Source organism: Chrysemys picta, chromosome 6 (genome assembly GCF_011386835.1).
Source record: "Chrysemys picta bellii isolate R12L10 chromosome 6, ASM1138683v2, whole genome shotgun sequence".
Lineage (NCBI taxonomy): Eukaryota > Metazoa > Chordata > Testudines > Emydidae > Chrysemys > Chrysemys picta.
This window is the reverse complement of record NC_088796.1, coordinates 21,277,671-21,298,648: the sequence shown is the minus strand read 5'-3', so window position 1 is coordinate 21,298,648 and position 20,978 is coordinate 21,277,671. Positions and strand designations below refer to the sequence as shown.

The window sequence follows — 20,978 nt, the reverse complement described above, 5'->3', positions numbered from 1 at the left end:
TTAATGAATGAGGCAAAGAACAAGATCTGAGAGAATCAAAATGACCGCATAAACTGCTGAAGCTGCAAAATCAAACCAGTATCGTGGGTTAGCTCCCTATGCTGCTACGAACATCAGAGCAACACGTGAAAGGGAAACTAGATTGGGAGAGCGGAGGGAGAGGGTCAAAAAGGAGACATTCTTGAAACATTATGCACAAAAAGCATAACAGTAAAATTGAAGTGCTCATGTCTATACAAAGGGCTTTTGGGAGGAGGGGGTGTGCTACAACAAGGCTAACCTTAGGATGATTTAAATTGGGAGGAAGAATCAGTGCTGAAAGAAAGCAGCATGGAAAGAAACAGATGTGGCAGCTGATAGCCAATTAGAGCCAAGCTCGCTATGTGATGAACAAAACAAAGACAAACAAAGTGTGACTTTGGGTTGTATGTGCAGAGGCATCAAATCAGGGGAAGAGGAAATAGCCCCTCTCTACATGTCTATGATGCGACTGTACTCTTCGTTATCAAGGAAATATTAAGAGAACTAAGTGTGTTAGCTAGGCTAAGTAATGATCACAGGGAGACACAATGACAGTATACAAATATATCATCAACATTGGAAAGAAATCATTTCAAGCAGTAGAAGAGGTCAGAGCACAAAAAGGATAAAAACAAAAAACCACACACACTCAGACCTGCTAAACAGGGTGACAGTACAAGCAGTCTGCTTTGGACTTAACTATCTTGAATAATTGTATATCATCTGCAAACGTTGCCACTTTACTGTTCACCCTCTTTTCCAGATCATTAACGAATATATTGAACTCTGTCAACCAACAAAAGAAGAGCGGTAGTTATTATCTGGTGTGTGTAGAAGATACTGTTTGGTGTTTTCATGGAGACTTCACACCAAAATGTACATCGTACAGTGCGGCATTCCTCTCAGAAATAGAAGGATCATGAGAAGAGTGGGGTAAATAGTATTACCTTCCAGTACCACTGGATGACAGGATGATTTGGGCAGTAACCATTCTTGTAGATTGTGTGTTGTCTCCAGTCGTTAACATCAACATCGCCAAGGCCACACATTAATAACTAAATATGGATGTAATTGTTAAGATTTTAATAGAAAATGGTGCACAAAGGAAAACAATATCTACACAAAACAGTGTTAACCCCTCCCTCCGCTGTCTCCTTTTAAACTGGTAGGCAGTGCTTATACAAATACAAAGGGAAGCTCTCCTATCTTTAGTAGAGTTCCTGGAGAATGTTGACCTGTGCACTCCACTAAGATGAATGTAATTAGTATGTACACTCAATGAGACAGGGACCACATCTGTCGCTGAATCAGCAAGTTCTGAACATGCTTAAGGACCTAGCTCAATCTGTGCAAACATGTTTGTTTCCTCCCCTCCCCCCGATTTAATGAAAAGCACCTCTCTCCACTCTAATCATGATGATATAAAACACACATTCAACCAGACCAAATAATTAGAGAGAAAAATCTACCCAGTCCTTCAAATCCATTCATACAGCATTCACTCCAGAATCTAGCATTTCTAAGAATAATATGCAGTATTGATCTACTGTCCACAAAACAAAGTCATGTAAAGCTACTAACCTCCAACTCATTTTCATCAAAAATTTTAATCAAGTCTATAGGAAGGAGTTCTGTGAATCCCTGAAAGAAAACAAAACAAAACTAATGTCTTCTCAAAAATAGATTTATAGTATCTGGTTTTCATTTGGCAGACATTTCTTAATTTTAGAGCAAACTTCCTCAACATGAACGTACACTTCCATACCAGATGGTGAATATTATATTGTGGCATGTAGATTTTATTTATTTATTTTTTAAGACAAGGATTTTTCAGTTCAACAGGCCTATGGTGAGTAGAATTTCTGTCATCTTCTACAACCCAAACCACTATGTGGTTTCCATAAGACTAAGAATGAAATTATTGTAGTTAGTGAATCAATGGGAGGGAGGAACTGACTGAAGCCAGACACTCTGCAGTAGCAATCCTTGTAATCTTCTAGAAGCCAGAGCCTGAAAAATGTGCAGCAATGGACAGAACTGCAATGAAATTTGAAACACACAAGGGAGAATTAAAGGTAGGATCTGTGGATCACTGGGTTCCAGAAACCATGCTTGCAGGGCACCATGGCACAGAAGTAATCACTGCTGGCTAGGGAGGAAAAGAAGGGTTTTGAGAATGGAATATAGTTAGTGGTCACAATAGAAAGGTAATGTTAGGATCATCAGTTAGAAGTTCATGTTGCTTAATTTTAAAGCCTTGAAAATCTTTTACGTTGAAAGAGAACGAATATGACAGGAGAGGAGCCATAAAAACGTTTTCAGGATATTACTGATTTTTTCTAAACACTAGAATTTTGGGATACAGCAAGATTTCCCATCCATAACTTTTAGGCCTGACAAGTCCATGCAAAAAAGATGAATCTTGCTCTACCACAATAAATTGAGAAGATTATTTGGCAGAAAACAACTAATGAAGCTTACCTCCAAGAAAGCGTTCATTTGTTTCTGAACTCTGTTTACAAACCTCCACTGGATGACTAAGCTATAGCAGATAAAAAAAACAAAAAACACTTTTATTAGAAGATATAAACAGAATGTTTAATGATCTCACCTATTCTAATGTTTTCAGTTTCTCATTTATAGCTTCAGTAATCATTCATCAAACACTGATATAAAATAAACAGAGCAAACGAAGGGAAAAATGCCTCCAATTTATGCTTGAGTTTGGATGTCTACTGAGCATATGAATATGTGCATCTCTTCATTAACTGCTCAAATTTCCATGAGAAGACATGAGGTGGTGAAAAAAAAAAATCACCAATGAGCATAAAAAAAATAATCCCAAAGAATAGCTTACATTTAAATGGCTTTGGACATATGTTTAAAAATCTTTAGATATGACCCTTCCACATCATTAGGAGGTTTGCAGTAAAAGTGCAGAAGTTAAATGAAATTAATCTTTTTGTTCCTATGGAGATTAAATTTATTTTAAGTAGAACATGGTGAAACAACTTGGTCTCTGATTGAAATAGCCTAGAAAACTCTAAGTTTTTAAAAAAATGGGGCCTTCAAGGTAGACTCTAAGATTATTATTTATCCTTATTTTTTAGGCACCTGAAGAAATAGTCTGTCTTTCAAAAGCACTGAAACACCCAGGAGTTCCTAGATACTTAAATATGGATTTAAGGTCCTAACTTCAGGCACCCATTTTTAAAAGTCTTAGCTTCTATGTTTTACACATATAAAGTGAATTTGGGATAGTAAGTCATCCCATTAATTCAATTAAAAAGCAAAACTTCTGAAAGTTTTGCCTACAGCCTGAATTTCCATCATCAACTTTCTAGTGCTACTTGTTTTGTGGCTGAAATCTGTATTACTATTATGATTGCATACCGTCCGTCCCATGATAAAAATTACTACTGCATTTAACTATATGAGTGGTCAAGAGAAGGTATACATTGTACCGATGGATTATTACTTTAGAACACTGCAGTATTTTTATAAGAGTATTTAGTAAAAGAGTACTATTTTAATGAATTCAAACAATTCATTAAAATAGAATTCATCTAAGTGTGATTTAGGACCAAAAGAATGAGAGTTTGGAACTTCTCGCAATTTTCTACAGATTAAATGAATTTATGCAGAAATTATATCTACAGACAATAGCACTGATACATCCACCTGTGATAAAACAAGGAATTCAGTTTTTGGGAAGGGCTTTTTGTTTGTTTTTTGATTTAGTAAGAATACTGAGCCTCAGCATCCCCTAGGAAGGATTGTAAAATGATTTAAATAATCTGCAAACAATAGTCACTATTATATTTAAACAATCTACATTGCCACCAACGTGTATAGAAACTCAAGCATTTATGCTGCTTGTGTTACAATACTAAATCACTTCTGCATTAACATTTTGTGTCTTTTTGAATAACACTTTGTAATTCCAATTCCTTCCTCATTCCTTCCCTACATTCACAAGCACACACTCTTGATTATTGTGAACATATAATTAATATAGGGTTTGTTTAAGAGGTACATTTTAGTTATCAGGCAGGCTTGTGAGCAGCTATTGGTTTGTATGTTTTATTTTTTTGTGGGTAGAGAAGGTGAGGAAGACGAAGGTGTAGTTTATATTTTTATACATAATAGCTTGAGTATTGTTAGTGTAATGGAGAATACAAATTATTTCTATGTTCTGGGAGGAGTGGGGGGAATCTCTGTGGAATTTTATGACAGGATTTTTTCAGATATGCTAATTATTTCCATATAATGAGTGTACAAGTGGAAATGAGGAAGTGTACAAGTAAAAGCTACCCATTCCACATCTCTGAGAATAACTTGAATATGTGAGTCAACACAGGAAGAACCTTGGTGCAAGCAGAATTCAGTTGTGCAAACTTTCACAACATAGCCCTAGATTTTCAAGGAGCTTTTCTTTATTGCTCAGTATTAAGAAGAAAGAGAAAATAAATGTTTATGGCACCTAATTTTATGTGTCTGCAAACACAATAGTCAGGAAAAATAACATGCCTTCAGTCAAGTAAAAACAATTAGGCTTGTAGATATATTTCAGATATGAAGAGCAGCAACAGAAAAGAATTCATAAAAACAGAGAAGAAAATAGAATTTCTAATGCTTTTCCCATGAGAGTCACTCAGTACACTGGAAAACTGCAAACAATATAAAGGAAAAGAAGTAGCAACTATTCATTTTACAGGTTCCAATTCAATATGTTACTTAAGCATGTGCCTAACTCTCATGTATCTTGCTGAATCATGACCAGAATGCTGAACAAAAAGTTATAAAATACTACGTAAGTAAAAAGAGTTTTGTTTATGCGTGCTTGTTAATAGATTAATTAGAGCTTTACTGTTTGCTTATTGTATCTTAATTGAATAGGCTATCTAGTCTAATATCCATTTCCATCCATAGTAAATTTGACTTCAGATGGTAGTGTTTAGATCTGGACTTTCTTTTTGTTTAGAATTTATACCCTAAAGTCTAGTATTAATAATGGCAAAACCCAGAATGGATAGATACCCAGTCTTGAAAGTACTACCTGCCAAAACATCCAGATAGTTTTTAATACATTCCATGAATTGGGTTAATTAACCTTGGTTGTACTTTCTACAGTGATTAAAAATGATAAAATTCAAACCAGCAAAACACTAATACTCAGACAAGTCATGTTAGTAAAAAGGATTTTTCTACTTAATGTACTATTTCTACTTGTCTGTAGCGTTTATGCTACACACTGTAATATCTTAGCAGGTTACGTTCCAAAAAGCATGCTATTGTGGTTTGTTAGACTTTTAAATTAATACAATAAAGTATATACATACTCAATATATTCCCTTTTGTTTTCATTTGTTACCATGATTTCTGACCCATTTGGCTTCAAATCGACTTGATACGTCTGTATTTTAAAAGACAAAAACAAACAAAAACAAAACATGGAATTATTTCAGGAAATATAGCTTTAAGATCTACTATCTTTGAATAGTGTGTTAAAAGTTCATTAGAAGAGAGTTATTACATAAGTATCTGTTAAACTATTTTCTAATTCATAAGCTCTCTATAGTTTTCAATGTATGTTAAAAAGTAACTAATATGTTAAAATAGCTAATGAGGCTTTTATACTGAGTGTCGAGATGTTTCATATTTAAAGCTGGCATCATTAGGACAGATTGCTGTATGGTCATTTATGAGCTTGAATTATGCATTGTATTTCATTATTAAGTGAGGAGGCAGGGCTGCATTTTGTGTTTACTATTCAACTAGTAAAGAATTAAATGAACAATGCTCAATAGGGAAAAGAGAGTTTGTTGAGTCAAGAACACAGACTGACTGTGAAGCAATTTTTGGATGACCACCTCACAACACCTGGGACAGCAAGCCTGCTATGGTGGCTGTCTTCCAGCAACACAAAGCTGCTACAGTGTCAACTTAACTGGCTGGGGTAGTATTTCTCCAGCATGGGCAAACCCCTGGGTAGTACTGGGAGAAGTGTCCAGGGGTAAAAGAAAATGAGCGCTGGGGCCATGGCAGCTAGACATAAGACAGACATGGGTTGCTTTAACTTATGCTAGGGACCAGTCCAGTCTGTGGAGGAAACAGGATTGGGGGCTATAAAGGTGGCACTTTTACCCTCTACACCTCCTGAACTGCCCACTACCACACCAGAGTCTGGGTCATTCTCCTTCCTTCTCCATTCACAAGTGTCCCCTCTTCCCATGGGGAAAAGGGGAGATCATTCTTCCAAGGCTCCATTTCCCCTTCTCCAGATTCTGTATGGGGGTGTTATTTCACATTACTGGGGTTGCTAAAAGGGTGAAATCTGACTGGTGGGTGACACACATCATTCCCTGTGGAGCTTAGGTGAGGAAAACACAGCCCAGGCTATATGCTCTTTTCAATGGAGCCTCCCATTTGAGGTGGTGCCACGGCCAGAGGGTGCCCCTGGCATCTATGAAGATCTGAGGCACCCATTACAAATAATCTCCTTTAGTAGTTGATTAATACTGAATTGTTTAGCAGGAGGGACACGATCAGAACACTAGGTCAGAGTATGAAGAGTCATTTGGATAATTAACATGTTACAGTTTCGGCAAAATGCGGAACAGCTATCTGAAGATCTAGACAAATATTTTGAAGAATTTTAAAAGGTTAGCAGACAGCATAATAACCAGAGAAACTTTGATTTGAAAAAGGGCACCACCACAAAGCAGGCAGAGTTGTTAGAAGATTTTGTTGAGCACAAAAACCAAGAGGACAGAATTCTAAAGAAAGTTTCTGATGATTATATAGTTCTGCTAGAAAGTGAGGTAACCTAGACGGGGAAAAAAGAAGTAAGACTGAAAGCCATTTACTGTATTTGTTTGCCACTTACTCATTGGTAGATCCTTTAAAACAAGAAATGCCAAAATTTACAGTAAACTAAAATAGATGCAAACAATGATCTGAGCAAAATAAAATTGACAAGCAGGAGTTCAACAAAAATTACTCCGGATGAGCACTGCATAAGCCAGAAAATGGGATCTTTTAATTAAAGAATGGAATGGCAGATTGAGCACAAGACGAGCTGTCAAACAACATATGCCCCTTAGCAGCAGCTGCAAAGGAAAAAAATAAAAACAGCATATTTGTCATGAAGGTGAATACAATGTCTTCAGGCTAGTCTCTCCAGACTCCTGACCAACACTTGGGAACAGCCAAACAAGTCCCTGAGAGAACCCTCTAAAGTATTAGTCCGAGTTCACATTATGCTGGAACTGGATTCTAGGTATTTAGTCAGAATGTGTGACTACACCTACAGTGCAAACAAGAGCTTTGATTCACTCCTGCAGTGCAGGATGTGCACTTGGTCTAGGATGAAAGGCACTGGTTGACTTTAAACTACTATTCTGCTCCTGGCAATTTCTACTGCCCAATCCTGAAGTCTAGTTCTACTGCTGGAACCCATGAAGTGAATCTAGCCCATGTTAGGTACAACCTTGTATTTCACTCTCAGCATTTTCATTTCAGAAGTCCCCAGTAACTGGGGACACAACAATAAACTAAGTACCTAGTAAAACGGTGCGGAGGGAAAAGAGAGATTTGATAAAAACTATCATCAATATGGGACAGACACATACACAGAGCACAGAGACTCCCAGCTATGCAATAACTGAAGGTCAGAGAAGACAACAAAAGAAAATCACAAATAAAAGAACAGCTTTAGTCTCCTGGTCAAAGGGGATAAAGATATTCAGATCTCAGACACAAATAATGGCATCCAAGTCGAGGCAGGATTTTGTTGCTTGTTTCTTTCCCATCACCAGAAGCCACATCACATTTAGACAACGACAAACAATATCTCAGAGCCATTATGGGCTCTGAATGTAGCACAGGTCCTTTCATTTTCTGTTATTGAAAGGAGGCTCCCCAGCACTTTACATATTGATAATAGCCACCCCATGGATTTCCTGCCTTGTTAGTAAGAACTATCAAAATCCTCCCCCTGTTGTTTTTTAAAGGAGAAAGAACAGATGTTTGAAATTCTATTGTTGTTCTTCACTTCTTGCATATTTTTGGGCTATGTATGTAGAATAAAAACATCAAGGACAAAAGCAAATTCAGGAAGCAAAGATGTCTCCCTCTCTGGTATACACAACTTCCTTACGGATTTTATTCAGTCACTTCCACAAAGAGATTCTCCAGGATGCTAGTTCCTCAGAGCACTTCAGTGCAATACAGTGAAATCAACTTGGAGAAAATTTGGGCTATTGTATCATCTAACACGTACGCTACCTTCTAAAGGCTTTTAATTTGCTGCAAGAGGAGCTGTATGCATTTTGTCTAGTTGTGAGTTTCATTCAGTCTGTGGCTGAGCTGTGATTTCTCATTCCCATAACAGGTCCCATACTCCCTTACCAATCACCTGCTTCCATTTATACCTTTTTGGGGAAGCAAGAAGTATCCTTCCTTTTAAAATTCCTAATTTACCATTCCTAACCCCAGTCAACTGCAGTAAGACTGGAAATACTCCTGTATGTGCCACTGCTACTTGGGGGATTTCTCTGCATTAATGTGGGGAATCTATCAGTCTCAAAGCTGAGAGGGAAAGTAGTAGACCAGAAGGAAGGGGAATGTTTTCAATTCTACCATTGCAGAAAGGAGGTGACAAGAGGCACATCAGGCAACGCCACCCCTCCACCACTCACAAATGACATGGAGAGAGCAAATCTACTGGCTGGCCCCAGGAGAGGCACCTAAGAGAGATGGACTGCTGGCCAGATGGTGGGACTGGGGGTAGTGGGGGAGAAAAAAATGAATGCCCAACCTGGCCTGTATCTCTCTTCCCCCACCACCCAAGAGTTGAGGAAGTTCCTGCCCTATGTGGCTCTCCCAGAGATTATATGGGATGCAGGGGGTAGCTGGGAGGACCCTGACCTGAGTCTCTGTCCAGCCATCTGCACCCCTCTGAGAAATGGGGGAGCTCTGGCCTTTGTGGTGCCCCAAAGGGAAGGAGAGGCGGGAATAGGCTGTGGGCTGGCCATGGCTCTGTTCCTGGCCCCAGCCTCGGCTCCACTCCCGGTGCCAGCCTTGACCCCTGGCTGTGGCTTCATTCTCAGCCCCAACCCCAGACCCTCCTGCAGCTGGGGCCCCAACCTTGGCCCTGTTACCCCTGTCCACACTTCCCCCCCAGCTCCAGGATGGGGAGAGGGGAGAGCGTGACTGAAAAGTTTGGGGACCACTGCCTTAGAACATTTGTGGTGTTTAGTTACTCTGGCAGGCTGCCAGAGTTTTCCTGACAAATGTAAGTGAGAGACAGGAAATAGTGATGATAGAATGTCAGGGTTGGAAGGGACCTCAGGAGTTCATCTAGTCTAACCCCTTGCTCAAAGCAGGACCAATCCCCAGATAGATTTTTGCCCCAGATCCTTAAATGTTCCCCTCAAGGACTGAACTTACAACCCTTGGTTTAGCAGGCCAATGCTCAAACCACTGAGCTATCCCTCCCCCCATGATTTTTAACAGTTTCTCAGCAAAGGCTTAACAGAATTTCATGGGACAAAGAAAAGGCACCTTGGTAGCCTCAGGGTGGGTCCCCCTGCAAATATCAAAGGCCTGCTGCAAACAGAGGCAGTGAAAGAGCTTCCACAAAAAATGTCACAAGAATCTTTTATAATGGAGAGTGTTAGGCAACGTAAAAATAGCATTTGCTACCAGCTCCCCCATTAATAAGCTGGTTGTTTTTGATCTAGTTCATTTACAGTAGTGTCTATATAGTAAAAACAAACAAAAAAACCCCAAACCCCATCTTCACTTGGCACCTTAACTGGCAGTCTGATCGCAGAGGCCAAAGTCTGCATCGGGCATGAAGACACCTACTCTCTCACCCCGGAGGTGGTCCCTCCAGATCAAAAGCTGAGGAACTTTTCTAGCACAGTGTTGGGGAAGCTTGCGCACACCACTGCTTCCCATACTGTTTGTAGTTCACCTCGCTGAGAGGATTGTTATTTAGTGACCTCCTGGCCACTGGGCCTGAACAGACTTACTTATGGAACTTTCCCATAGTCTTAGCTGACCGCTGGAGAAAGGAATCCAGGATCTGAGCCCTGCATGGCAGTTGGCAGTACTGACCATTAACACTTGAAAGTTCGGATTAAGTTCCCAAACCACAAATACTGCCCAGCATTACTGAATGTCTGGCAGTAACTGACAAGTAAAGAAGAAGGAAAGATGAGTTTGAAATCTTTGTTTTCTTTTTTAGTAACCGATACATACCTGTCCAAAGTTTTCCTCATCTATGCAAAACATGAGATCCAGCTCCGTAGGGTCATTTTCCAGGATCCATTTCAAAGAGTTATAATATTCACTATCCTGTAGTAACAGAACAGATTACAAGTAAGCACTCTTTGAAAATGCGTACATTATTGTTTACTTGCCATTACATGCTATATTCTACAAATATAAAAACCAATAATCTGAAATTAGAGCTCTAGAAATAATTAAAATGGATTGCAATCTCTCACATTTCTTATCTGATTGTACAGTCTTCCTTTTCATTTTGGTACAGCTATAATAAAGTGGAAATCAGATTGCATTATTAATTTACATTATTCCTGAATACTATACTTTCTATGTTCACACTCATGACTGTGTTACTTATACAAAAATAAATCAAATTAAAATGGTCTGTAATAGCCCAGTAGCATCGTGTCATTCCAAGGCAAAGTTGTTACCAACTTATTAAGTTGCTTTATTGAGTTGAAAAAAATCCACCAACTACCAGATTCCCACTATTTCCCTGGATGGCTCATGTCTTCAACTTCTATTAGATTTACAATTAAAGAGTGAGCCAACAGGAGAGAAAAACAAAACAACAAATAGTGAAAACGACACCAGCAAAGGTGATCAAAAATTAAGGTTTCCAATTACAAGAAGCAAAAAAAAGTAAGTGAAAAGTTTATTAACTAAGAATCAGGTCCGAATAGAGTGCATTTGAGACTCTGTCCCTCTCACTTACTATCTTGGTGCACCTGGTGTGGAGGGGCAGGGCCTTGGGGTGTTTCTGGGACAGGCCCAGCCATTGCGCTTTGTCAAGGTCTGGTGCAGCCTCACCCCTGAGTCTGTGTCGGGGGAGACCGGGGGGGGGGCCTTGCAGAGTGATCTCCCACCTCTGCGGCTTGTGCTCCCCACTGCCATGCTAGATCCTCCACACATTTATTGACATTAAAAATTCTGCAAAATTTTGCATATTTTTTTGGCACAGAATTCCCTCAGTAATAATGTAAGTCACAGATGTAATTGTCCTGCTCTAGTCATCACTGGGGTTAGACCTCAGCTAGAGTATTGTGTCCAATTCCTGGTGCCACTCTTTATAAAAGATGGGGATAAACTGCCTAGAGCCCAGAAAAGAGCAACAAAAATGATAAAACGGCTTAGGAAACATGACCGATGAGGAAAGGACAACAAAAAATGAGCATGTTTCGTTTTGAAAAAAGACAAGTGAGGAGAGACCTGATAACAGTCTTCAAAAATGTTAAGAGGATGGTGACCAATTACCCTCCATGTCTACTGAAGATAGGTCCAGTAGTAATGGGCTTAATCTAAAGCAAGGGAGATATAGATGAGATATTAGGAAAATCTTTCTAACTATAAGAGTAGTTAAGCCAGGGGTCCCCAATGCGGTGCCCGCAGGCGCCATGGCGCCCGCCGGGGCGTCTAAATATGCCCGTGTACTGGCTGGCGGATGAGCATCTGCCGAAATGCCGCCAACAAGCACCATCATCCAGAGGCGTCGCCACTGAAATGCCGACGAAAATCGCATTTTGGCGGATGCTTGTCCGCCGCCACGGTCCTCCGTGGCTCATCATCTGGCACCCACCAGACGAAAAAGGTTGGGGACCAGAGTTAAGCTGTAGAACAGGCTGCCAAAGGTGGCTGTGGAATCCCCATTACTGGAGGTTTTTCTGAACAGGTGGGACTAAAATCTGTCAGGGCTGGTCTAGGTTTATTTGATCTGGGCTCATCACAGGGGACTGGACTTGATGGCCTCTCAAGGTCCCTTTCAGCCTTTCTTTTCTGTGGTTCTATATTGCCTGCCCATTGTTCTGCTTAGTTTGGGAAGGAAAAGGAAGAAGCAGAAAGTCTACAGCATAATTAAGAAAACAAAAAAGCACCTTAAGTTGTTTTTCTAACTGACCTATTTTTCCCCATAATTTTAATTGCATTACTCCTAAAATCACTATCTTGGCAGACACAAAAGTACCTCTACTAAAAAATAAGAAATGTTCCCCAAGTTCTCACTGCTCTAACTTGTGTTTGTCACCATGTAGTTTATTAGAAGTATTAGCTTTTATAATTTCCCCAGAGAAGAAACTCATGTAACTGACAACACTAAGAAGTTATTTGCAGTGTTATTGTAGCTGTTTTGGCCCCAGAATATGAGAGCGACAAGGTAGGTGAGGTAATATTTTTTATTGGACCAGTTGCTGTTGGTGAAAGAGACAGAACTTTTGAGCTCAAAGAGCCAGACCTGAAGAAGAGCTCTGTGGAGTGCAAAAGCTTGTCTCTTTCACCAACAGAAGTTGATCCAATAACAGATATTTCCTCACCTACCTTGTCTCTCTTAACACTAATAATTTTTAAGTGTTCACTTACCACTGACTCCATGTCTTTCAGCGATATTTGTTTCCCTAGCATCATCTTATAAAAAGGCCTGATGAAGAAGCCTAAAAAAAAAAAAAAAAAAAAATACCAAGAGGCACAAGTAAATAGATTTAATTTTAAACTGTATTTTTTTGTTCTGCTAGCAATCCGAGACAAAAAGGGCTGACTAAGCAAATAATAACATTGCTAAAACCAGCACTCTTTCACACCTTTCAATGGCCCAAGGAAAGAAGACAGAGAGAATTAGAAAAGAAAAATATATCACATTGATGTCAGATTAGCAAGTGTAAAACAAAGAATTATAATCAGCAGTCATTGTAGTGTAATATATTCGAGTAGTAACAGTACAAGCTTAGGGCATTTCTTGGGGATTAACAATCTGCTAAGAGAGAAATGACATCCTGAAATGAAGCCAAGGGGCCTAACCACAGCCACTCGTTATAACAGTCCCTAGGAAGTGTCCTGTGTTACTGTTGTCATTAAAACTGATCACTATCCCCTGCCTTCCACACACAATCCACCCAGCATCCACATCCATTGTCATTCTTACAGAGTCCTTGGGAGAAAATGAGCAGAAATAGCACTAGTACTCCAGCCACAGCAGCTGCACAGAAAACCCTTATTTTAGGATTATAGATTGTCTCAAGGCTATGATGTAGCTTGAAGCAATTCCAATTATTAAATTTGTTAAAAGATAAAATCATCCAGGCAGTGGAGGAAAGAGTGTGTAACCTCCATTATTCTGCTCTACCCACCATAGGTCAAGGCATAGAATAGATTTGTTCAGGTTTAAAACAGTGTCATATTGCTTTAGCTTGCCAATGGCAAAGAAATTCCCCTCTGTTAATGCAGATACAATTGTGCTTAAGTTAACACAACTTTCTCATCTTTTCTGTAAGCACAGAAGGACCAGTTCTCCACTCCATGGCAACAGATTTATGGCAGTGTAACTACCAATGGAGTTACAATGTAAAAGAGATGTAAAAGTCTGGAGAATTTAGGTGCAAGGGTTGAGCTCCCAATTTACGAGGTGCCATTCTGCTCTGCAAAGTGACTATAAAAATGACATTGTGAGGTTGCATGGTTTATTGTGCCTTAGGGAATCCAGATAAAATGGACTCCGTTTAGAAAGAGACATCTTTGTAACTGCATGCTTATTTCAGAATCCCAAGGTTAACCTGGAATATTTCTCTCTCACCCCACACCAGTAATAAAGATTCTACAGATCAAATTATATCCTCACTGACACTTATGCAACCTCACTGCCTTCAGCTGTGGCTGATTTAAACATAGGAAGCAATTCTGTAGGTGATGCACAAACAGGAACAGAATGCAGCTCACTCTTCTTTAGCAATGCTGGCTCAGGAAGGGCTCACAGGAATAAAAGTCAGTAAAAATTACACATGCCATAACAACATTTATTATTATTATTTAAACTCACCATCTAATAGCTTCCCATGAAACACTGCCAGGCCAGCAACTCGTCCAATAAACGTGAAATAGGACAGATGATCTTCATTACAAAGACCTGAATTGGGATTAATCTGAAGGGTATAGTTGTCCCTTTTTTTTTTGGAAGAGAAAAAAAAAACCTGTTTAAATAATCAAGTAGTTGACATCAGATACGTTAATAAGTAATTTGACTTTGGGTCATTTATTTTCTACTTCTGCAATCAAGTAGCTCAGTATTTTAATTTGTCTTTGTGTGCCTTAGCTGCTGTATCTTACAGAACTTTGAGGGAGTCAAAACTGTATTGTTGGGAATGTAAGAATCACCATACCAGACATGACTGATATTGCCACTTGTGTGGTACCTGTCTCCAGGTGTGGCCAGTGCAGGATAGGTGAGAAAGGCATTACACCCTATTCTCCACCATGCACCACTTTACCATAGGAAAAATGCTATTTTTATTAAATATTCAATACCTCTATAGCCTTCACTAGATGATCAAACTGAGACATGTACACACACAGAAATGGACATAGTCCTTGTTCTGAAGAGTTTACAGTCTAAGACATGACCCGAGTGGCTGGTCAGCTCATGCCACGAAGCACAAGGATTGCTGCTGCTGTAATTTTATCATTCCTGTCGCTAAACCTAACAGCCAATACTATTCTTATTCATATAAATGTCTAATTGTTTAAAAAAAAAGCTTAACAGAGATGGGCCATTGGTCACCACAGCAAACTCTAGAATGAAGGGGGAATATTCTTTCACCCAGTTTGTATGCTGGGGGAAAAGAAGGGCACAAGGACGAACAAGAGGAGAGCTGTAAAATGATGAAGCATGAACAGAAAATAATAGATTGCTACAATAAACCCAATGAATGACCTTTGCCATGTGACTGTTCACAATGTGAGTCCTGAACTCTCCGGCTGACAAAAGTAAAAAAATATTACACCAGGCCCTTGGAGAAGACAGGGTCAAAGCCTGGCTCTATTGAAGTTAATGGCAAAAGTCCCATTGACTTCAACAGAAGCAGGCTTTCACCCAGAGAGCACTTAATATGACTATCTCTAGGCGTGTCCTCTTGCAGGCACATTGAACAGCACTGAGAGTATGTTTACACCGCAATGTAAGTCCATGCTTAAGCCTGGGCTCAAGCCTAACCCCCCTTGTGTCTACACTACTATTATGCTAACCCAGGGTGTGGACCCATGGTCCCAGGACCCTGGGTCTGAGCTCTATTGCTTTGCAGTGTAGATGCAGCCCCGCTTGACTTGGGTCCCAGCAGTCAGCTGGCAGCATCTCAATTCCATGGGACAATTTCCTTAGTCCTCTCTTCCCGAACAATCTGAAATCCACACTATTGAAAACAGACGCTGACCCCCTTTGCAAACACCACCAGGTCTTCTGATCACCGATCTGCAAGCACATTATCAGAGAGCCTCCTGGTTTTGCAAATCTATCAAGTCTTTTGCAAAGCAAGCTGCTTCCTGCATGTTGAGCAGCAAAGATTTCCCACAGTGCACCACAGTTCTAGGGCTATAGCAGCTACATTTCAGTGCAGGGGCGGGGGGGAGAGAAGAGTAGGGATTCTGGGATATGGTTACTTTGACTCAGGTCTGTGCACTGCAGTGTGGATCTCATAGCCCTAGGTTCAAGCATGGGTGAGAAAAGTCTTAACATAGGGTTAAGATACAGGGTAGATGTTCAAGCCCAGGGTTCCCTAACATGGGTCAACTGATTCGAGTCCCACTAACTCTGGGCTTACATTGCAGTGTAGACATATCCTGACTGGCACGGAAAAGAGCTTTGCATAGTTCTCCTTCATCAAAGACAAAGTTCCTGTGAGGAGAAGCCTTTAAAAAAATCAAGCGACAGGAGAGGGAAATTTAAAAGAAGGTGGAAATGCAAGAGATCCTCAGGGGTGCAAGGTCAGTCCGCATCTCCCCCCGCCCTAGCACCTGAGTCACAGCCAGCATTCCGCCTCTGAACAATACAGATTCTAATGATTAAGCCCGGGAGAGAACTAGATCTAAGCATGCAGTATTTGCCAAATTTGCTATAAAGTCATTGTGTTAATATGACAACGGATTTATTAAAAAACCCACAAAACCATGGATAGGTGCTATCTTGTGTATATTCTTCAGACTGAATACATCTTGCAAGAGTTAAACGTAATGTGATCCACACAGCAATGGGGGACTGAATAACTACACTAATAGGTAAGTGATACTTTGGAAATATGAGTATTTCCCAGCATGAATTCTAAATTCATTTTATTACCACACTATTAGGGGGGGGAAATAAGCTCTCTAGCAGCATAGGTTAAAAATGTCACCTGTAATGATTTCTTATTCCTATTTTTAATGACAATTCTCACTTCAGTGGGATTTCTTGTCACTTATTTTTCTGCCAAATTGAATCTAAAACTTAAATAGTTTTAGTTTAAAATATTCATGCATTGTTGCATATAGCCAATGAATGAAAAGGACCTTTTCAAAGGCAAAAATGTTTCTGCAGCAAAATTCAGTAAAGCACAAACACTTTGAACTAGTCATATATTTTACAACCTTGTGCTTCTGTATACACAAAAATAGAAGGTTACTTTGCAAGTTGTGCAATTGTTTAAAAAGAAAAGAGAAGCTGAAGCACAGAATAAGGAATTTTTTGTTTATACAGTTCATCTCCTTTACAGCCTACTCAACACTTCTATTGGAAAAAAGTAGTGAACTCGATATTGACACCAAACACAGAAAGCACTGCCTGCAATAAACAAATCAATCTTTAACCACTATATTCATAGTTAAGTACATAACATTACATTACACAAAGGCACTTTGAGCACAAGGGACAGCTTCTCATTTGCACTGCTCTGACAACATAAACAGGCCTTACAATCAGTGTAAATGTAATTCACTCCCACTTTAAGGCCCATTTATAGTGCCAGAGTTGTGTAAAGGGTCGTTAGTTTAAACTGGCCCATGAGAGCTGAATTTCAACTCAAACCCCAGAACTTTAAATCAGCAACAACCATGCACAGTATTGGGAGTGGCATAAAAAGAGCCCCCTTTCTTGCACCATTCCTTTCACTACTGCTAGTCGCACAAATGCATACAGTACATTGCCTTGCAAAACAACGTGGAATATTTACAAAACAATGGAAATTGCTAAATAGATCACAGCAGCAGTTTCATTTCAGAAGGTTTCCTGAACATGGAATAAGTAACAAACCACAGTATAGAGATACATTTTACACTGGTCTTGGTTAAAGAACTTAAAAGTACATCCTGAAGGAAAATCTAAGGGGTCTACTACATAACTTTTTTTCTCTATCCAAATACTAATCTAGATCACTTACAATGGAAATATTTTAATGGACACTTACGTTGCTGAATATTCAAAGAGACCATAATAAGGATTAAACATCTCCTTAGACAACAGGAAGAACCATTCTCTAGCCACGCCTCCATAGTCAAGTCCTTTTTCTGACTCAAATTCAATCCAGAGTCTGGCTTTTAGTACATCAGACCTCTTCACAGACATGATTCTTCTATAGGATTCCTCAAAAATATTGTTTCTGTGTAGTTTCATCTCAAATCTGTTTGGTATATCAGCCTACATGAAAGAAGAAAAGTCGGTCTGAATGTATAGCATACACACCATTGCTGGGAGTATTAAGATGACAGCATAGAGCAATGAGTAACCCAGCTAAGTAATCAAAGGTTTCTCCAGCACCGTTTTCCAGAGCTTCACCTACAAGATGGTAGCCTGCTATTGTGTCTAGAAATTTTCAACTAACTTCAGGTATAAGTCTGGGACAGCTCCATTGTAATGGCTCAAAGGTTTCCATCCTATTCTGCATATTAAGGAAAGTTAATCAATAGAAGAAGAAAAATAGCAAAAAAGCAAAGGAGAAGTAAGAATGTGCATGGAATAAGCAGAATGAAAATAAGGTGGGATGAACAGACAAGCGACAGGAGAGAACCACGAAAATGTCTAGTTTTCCTGCTAAGATGGGCTTGAAGCAAACATTTTTACTGCCAATTACATTGTTTAATGCAGCAGAAAGCCAATTGCTATTTGGTGCCTGTGAAGTGCTGCATTTTAATAGTGAAAGAAGCAGCCCTCAAAGATTTGGATGCAAAGGTAAGGAGATATCAATATATAGCAAAAGAATGCCTAAGGGCCCCCTGTAATCTGTTTGGTTAAGGCGACCAAAGCTTTAAAGTCATTATTGAGCCAATCAATACCACAGGCAAGTTAGCATTGAGCGCTCATCTCTTATTTTCATTGAGTGATTTTTAGTGCTGGTGAAAGATGTTGAATGACTGAAGTCCTCTCTGTTCACAGACCCAATATACCAGAAGTGGCAACAGCACCAACTTCCCCACAGCTCTGCCAATTTCCTGTGACCATGCTCTTGGACAGACCACCTCTGAGGTGCGAGGGCAGTCTCAGTCCTTATGCCCATTCAAGTCTTGGATTTTCATCTGAGCCTGTCCTCAGACATGCCAATTAGTGTCAACTCTGAGGTGATATTAAGTTGTTGCTGCTTCTTTCTTGCCTCATTGCTTAAATTGTCCATTTTTAAATGAAAACTTGAGCCTCGAGGGCTGGGTATCAGTTTTGGTTGAGATTGAAAGCGTTTTTGATCCATATAGAAAAGCTTCAGTCAATTTGTTCATATTCAGCTAGCTGTGGTAAGACGAGCAGGGAAAACTGGCGAATGCACAGTAATAGAGTGCAGCACTGCTTATCTATTCTTGGGCAGTCAATTGTTGTTTTCCTACCCTAAGGCAATCGGCTTCAACACAGGACAGACAATTACTCACTGGTTTCTTTAACTTCTTCCTGAAGTAATCGTATTTCTGTTTGAACTCTCTGGAATAGGGAACAGCCTGAAAGAGAGAAAATTATAAATACGCATAATTGAATATATCATGCAATCTGACGTACTGTAACCCCTAAAATGTTAGTTAAAAATACCCAGCAGTTTAAAAACATGTTTTCTTAGTCAATTGTAATTTGCTCTAAATATGTATATTGCAAATAACTCTCGCACCAACACAACAACTATCACCTGAGGATCCGAAAACACTTCAGGAATATTAAAACTTAACCCTCTCCTCAGGAGGTATTATCCCCATATTACAGATGGGTAATTTGAGACCCAGTGTTTCACAGCACCATATCATTTGATCCCAATCTTCTGCTCTAACCACTACACAATCCTCTTTTTTCTGGTACTAGCAACAGAAAGCGTGAAAGAACACCCGAAAAAAGGTAAGAAAAGAAAAAAGCAGGACTGATTCTCAGGGCTCACTTGTCATATTAGGAAGGCACAGGTGTCCTCATAAGGTCTTTTAAATTATTTTTAATTATTTGTCATAGCTCCTAGAAGCCCCAACCGAGATTGAGGAACTGAGGTGTACAAACAGTACAGGACAATAGACTGCAAGCTCTTCAATGCAGAGAATTTCCTGATGTTAATGAGCGTCTTAGTAAAGACTTCAACAGACTTTGAAAGGAAGTATTCTTATCTCCCTTTTACAGAATGTAAACGGAAGTTAAATAGTGTTTAAAAAAAAAAAAAAAGCGAACCCCCTTAAAATGGCCCTGAGAGCACATCATTATGTGCTGACAAAACTGATATTTGTGATGGGTGCTCTTTGTGCTCCAACTAGTGCAGAATGGAGAGCGGGGCAATTAAGGTAGATGAGGCTTTTTGTCCATATAGGCAGAGGCATGATATCAGCATGGAGAGTTCCCAAAATGATAGACTAGATTGGTCAGAACTCACTGCTAGCACAGGGCTTTGAAAGATACGTACTTTTGTAAGGTAACTTTTTGCAACTTCAAAGGCTAGAAGGAAAGAAGAAGGGTAGGAAATGGGGAATCGAGTAAAATACAGTTTGGGTATTGAAATCCATCAGTTTTTGATATTCCCAGGCCTGAAATTCTCTTAATAGCCCTATATGTAAGAACCAAACTTTTGGATTGTATGTGCGCCAATAAGAATGATTATAAAATTTAAAATTGCTAATAATGTTAATAATAATACAAATAAAATGCACTTGTATAACTCCTTTATTCCAGGTATTTTAAAGCATAAATTAGCTCACAACACCCAAAAAGGGAATTAAGTGACATTGTATAATATCTAGGGTTCACGTGAATCACCACTAGAACGCAGACACCTCTGGAGAAGAACGCATTTGCTGTGTGACAGTCCACAGCAACACCACGGAACAATTTTAGAACAGAAATGAAAAGCTAAAAATATAAGAAGGAATTTAGGTTGGAAGAAAATAATTAGAGTTGGAATCTGACAGCACCTTTGTGGGAAATGACAAGATCTTTGAGAATAAATTTATTTATTTGGGTTTATAAATGTTTAAACAAGTCCCCTCTTGAGATTCTAGGAATTTTTCTACAGAAAATGACAAAGCCAAATGAAAGCAAGTAGAAGCTAACTCCACAGCAGGATGTCATGACCTCTCTGACACAGCTCAGTAAAAAAAGTGTTAGCTTCACAGTGCAGTCTTTCTCCACTCTCCCACCAAAACTCCATACCAGGAGGCAATAGATCCCTTAGGGGAGGATCTATTAATGGAGATTCTTTATGTCCTAGTAAGGAGGAGAGGATAGAAGATGATAAAATAGGGGTAGGATCTGATAAGAAACAGTCAAATAAAAAAAAGAGTCCCAGTCAATTACATACGTAATGGCAAACAGCTAAAAAGTGACAAGTTTTTAAAAGTGCTTATATAGAAATGCTAGAAGTCTAAATAATAAGATGGGTGAACTAGAGTGCCTCATGTTAAATGAGGATATTGATATAACAGGCATCACA

At 39.4% G+C, this 20,978-nt stretch overlaps 1 protein-coding gene and 1 long non-coding RNA gene across 35 annotated transcripts in view; one reads left to right on the top strand and one right to left on the bottom strand.

Annotated features, from left to right (window-relative positions):
- The window catches only part of LOC112058939 (uncharacterized), a 59,073-nt gene extending 38,844 nt beyond the window's left edge, over positions 1 to 20,229 (top strand). For 2 of the 3 annotated variants that reach the window (XR_010602124.1, XR_006176849.2), the window contains exon 5: positions 785 to 1,079. This is a non-coding gene — a long non-coding RNA (uncharacterized LOC112058939). Of the gene's footprint in view, positions 1 to 784; positions 18,272 to 18,475 lie in introns of those variants that run through there. The other variant, XR_010602123.1, reaches the window with a different exon arrangement.
- NEDD4L (NEDD4 like E3 ubiquitin protein ligase) overlaps positions 1 to 20,978 on the bottom strand; it is a 348,035-nt gene that overhangs the window by 10,254 nt on the left and 316,803 nt on the right. For 27 of the 32 annotated variants that reach the window (XM_065598800.1, XM_065598799.1, XM_065598804.1 and 24 more), the window contains 9 exons: positions 18,958 to 19,023; positions 17,511 to 17,740; positions 14,120 to 14,241; positions 12,670 to 12,740; positions 10,291 to 10,386; positions 5,364 to 5,437; positions 2,503 to 2,563; positions 1,603 to 1,662; positions 969 to 1,076 (listed from right to left, as the gene is read on the bottom strand). In XM_065598800.1, the coding sequence (XP_065454872.1) occupies positions 969 to 1,076; positions 1,603 to 1,662; positions 2,503 to 2,563; positions 5,364 to 5,437; positions 10,291 to 10,386; positions 12,670 to 12,740; positions 14,120 to 14,241; positions 17,511 to 17,740; positions 18,958 to 19,023 (888 nt within the window). Of the gene's footprint in view, positions 1 to 968; positions 1,077 to 1,602; positions 1,663 to 2,502; positions 2,564 to 5,363; positions 5,438 to 10,290; positions 10,387 to 10,538; positions 10,583 to 12,669; positions 12,741 to 14,119; positions 14,242 to 17,510; positions 17,741 to 18,957; positions 19,024 to 20,978 lie in introns of all 32 variants that reach the window. The other 5 variants (XR_010602120.1, XR_010602116.1, XR_010602117.1 and 2 more) reach the window with 2 other exon arrangements.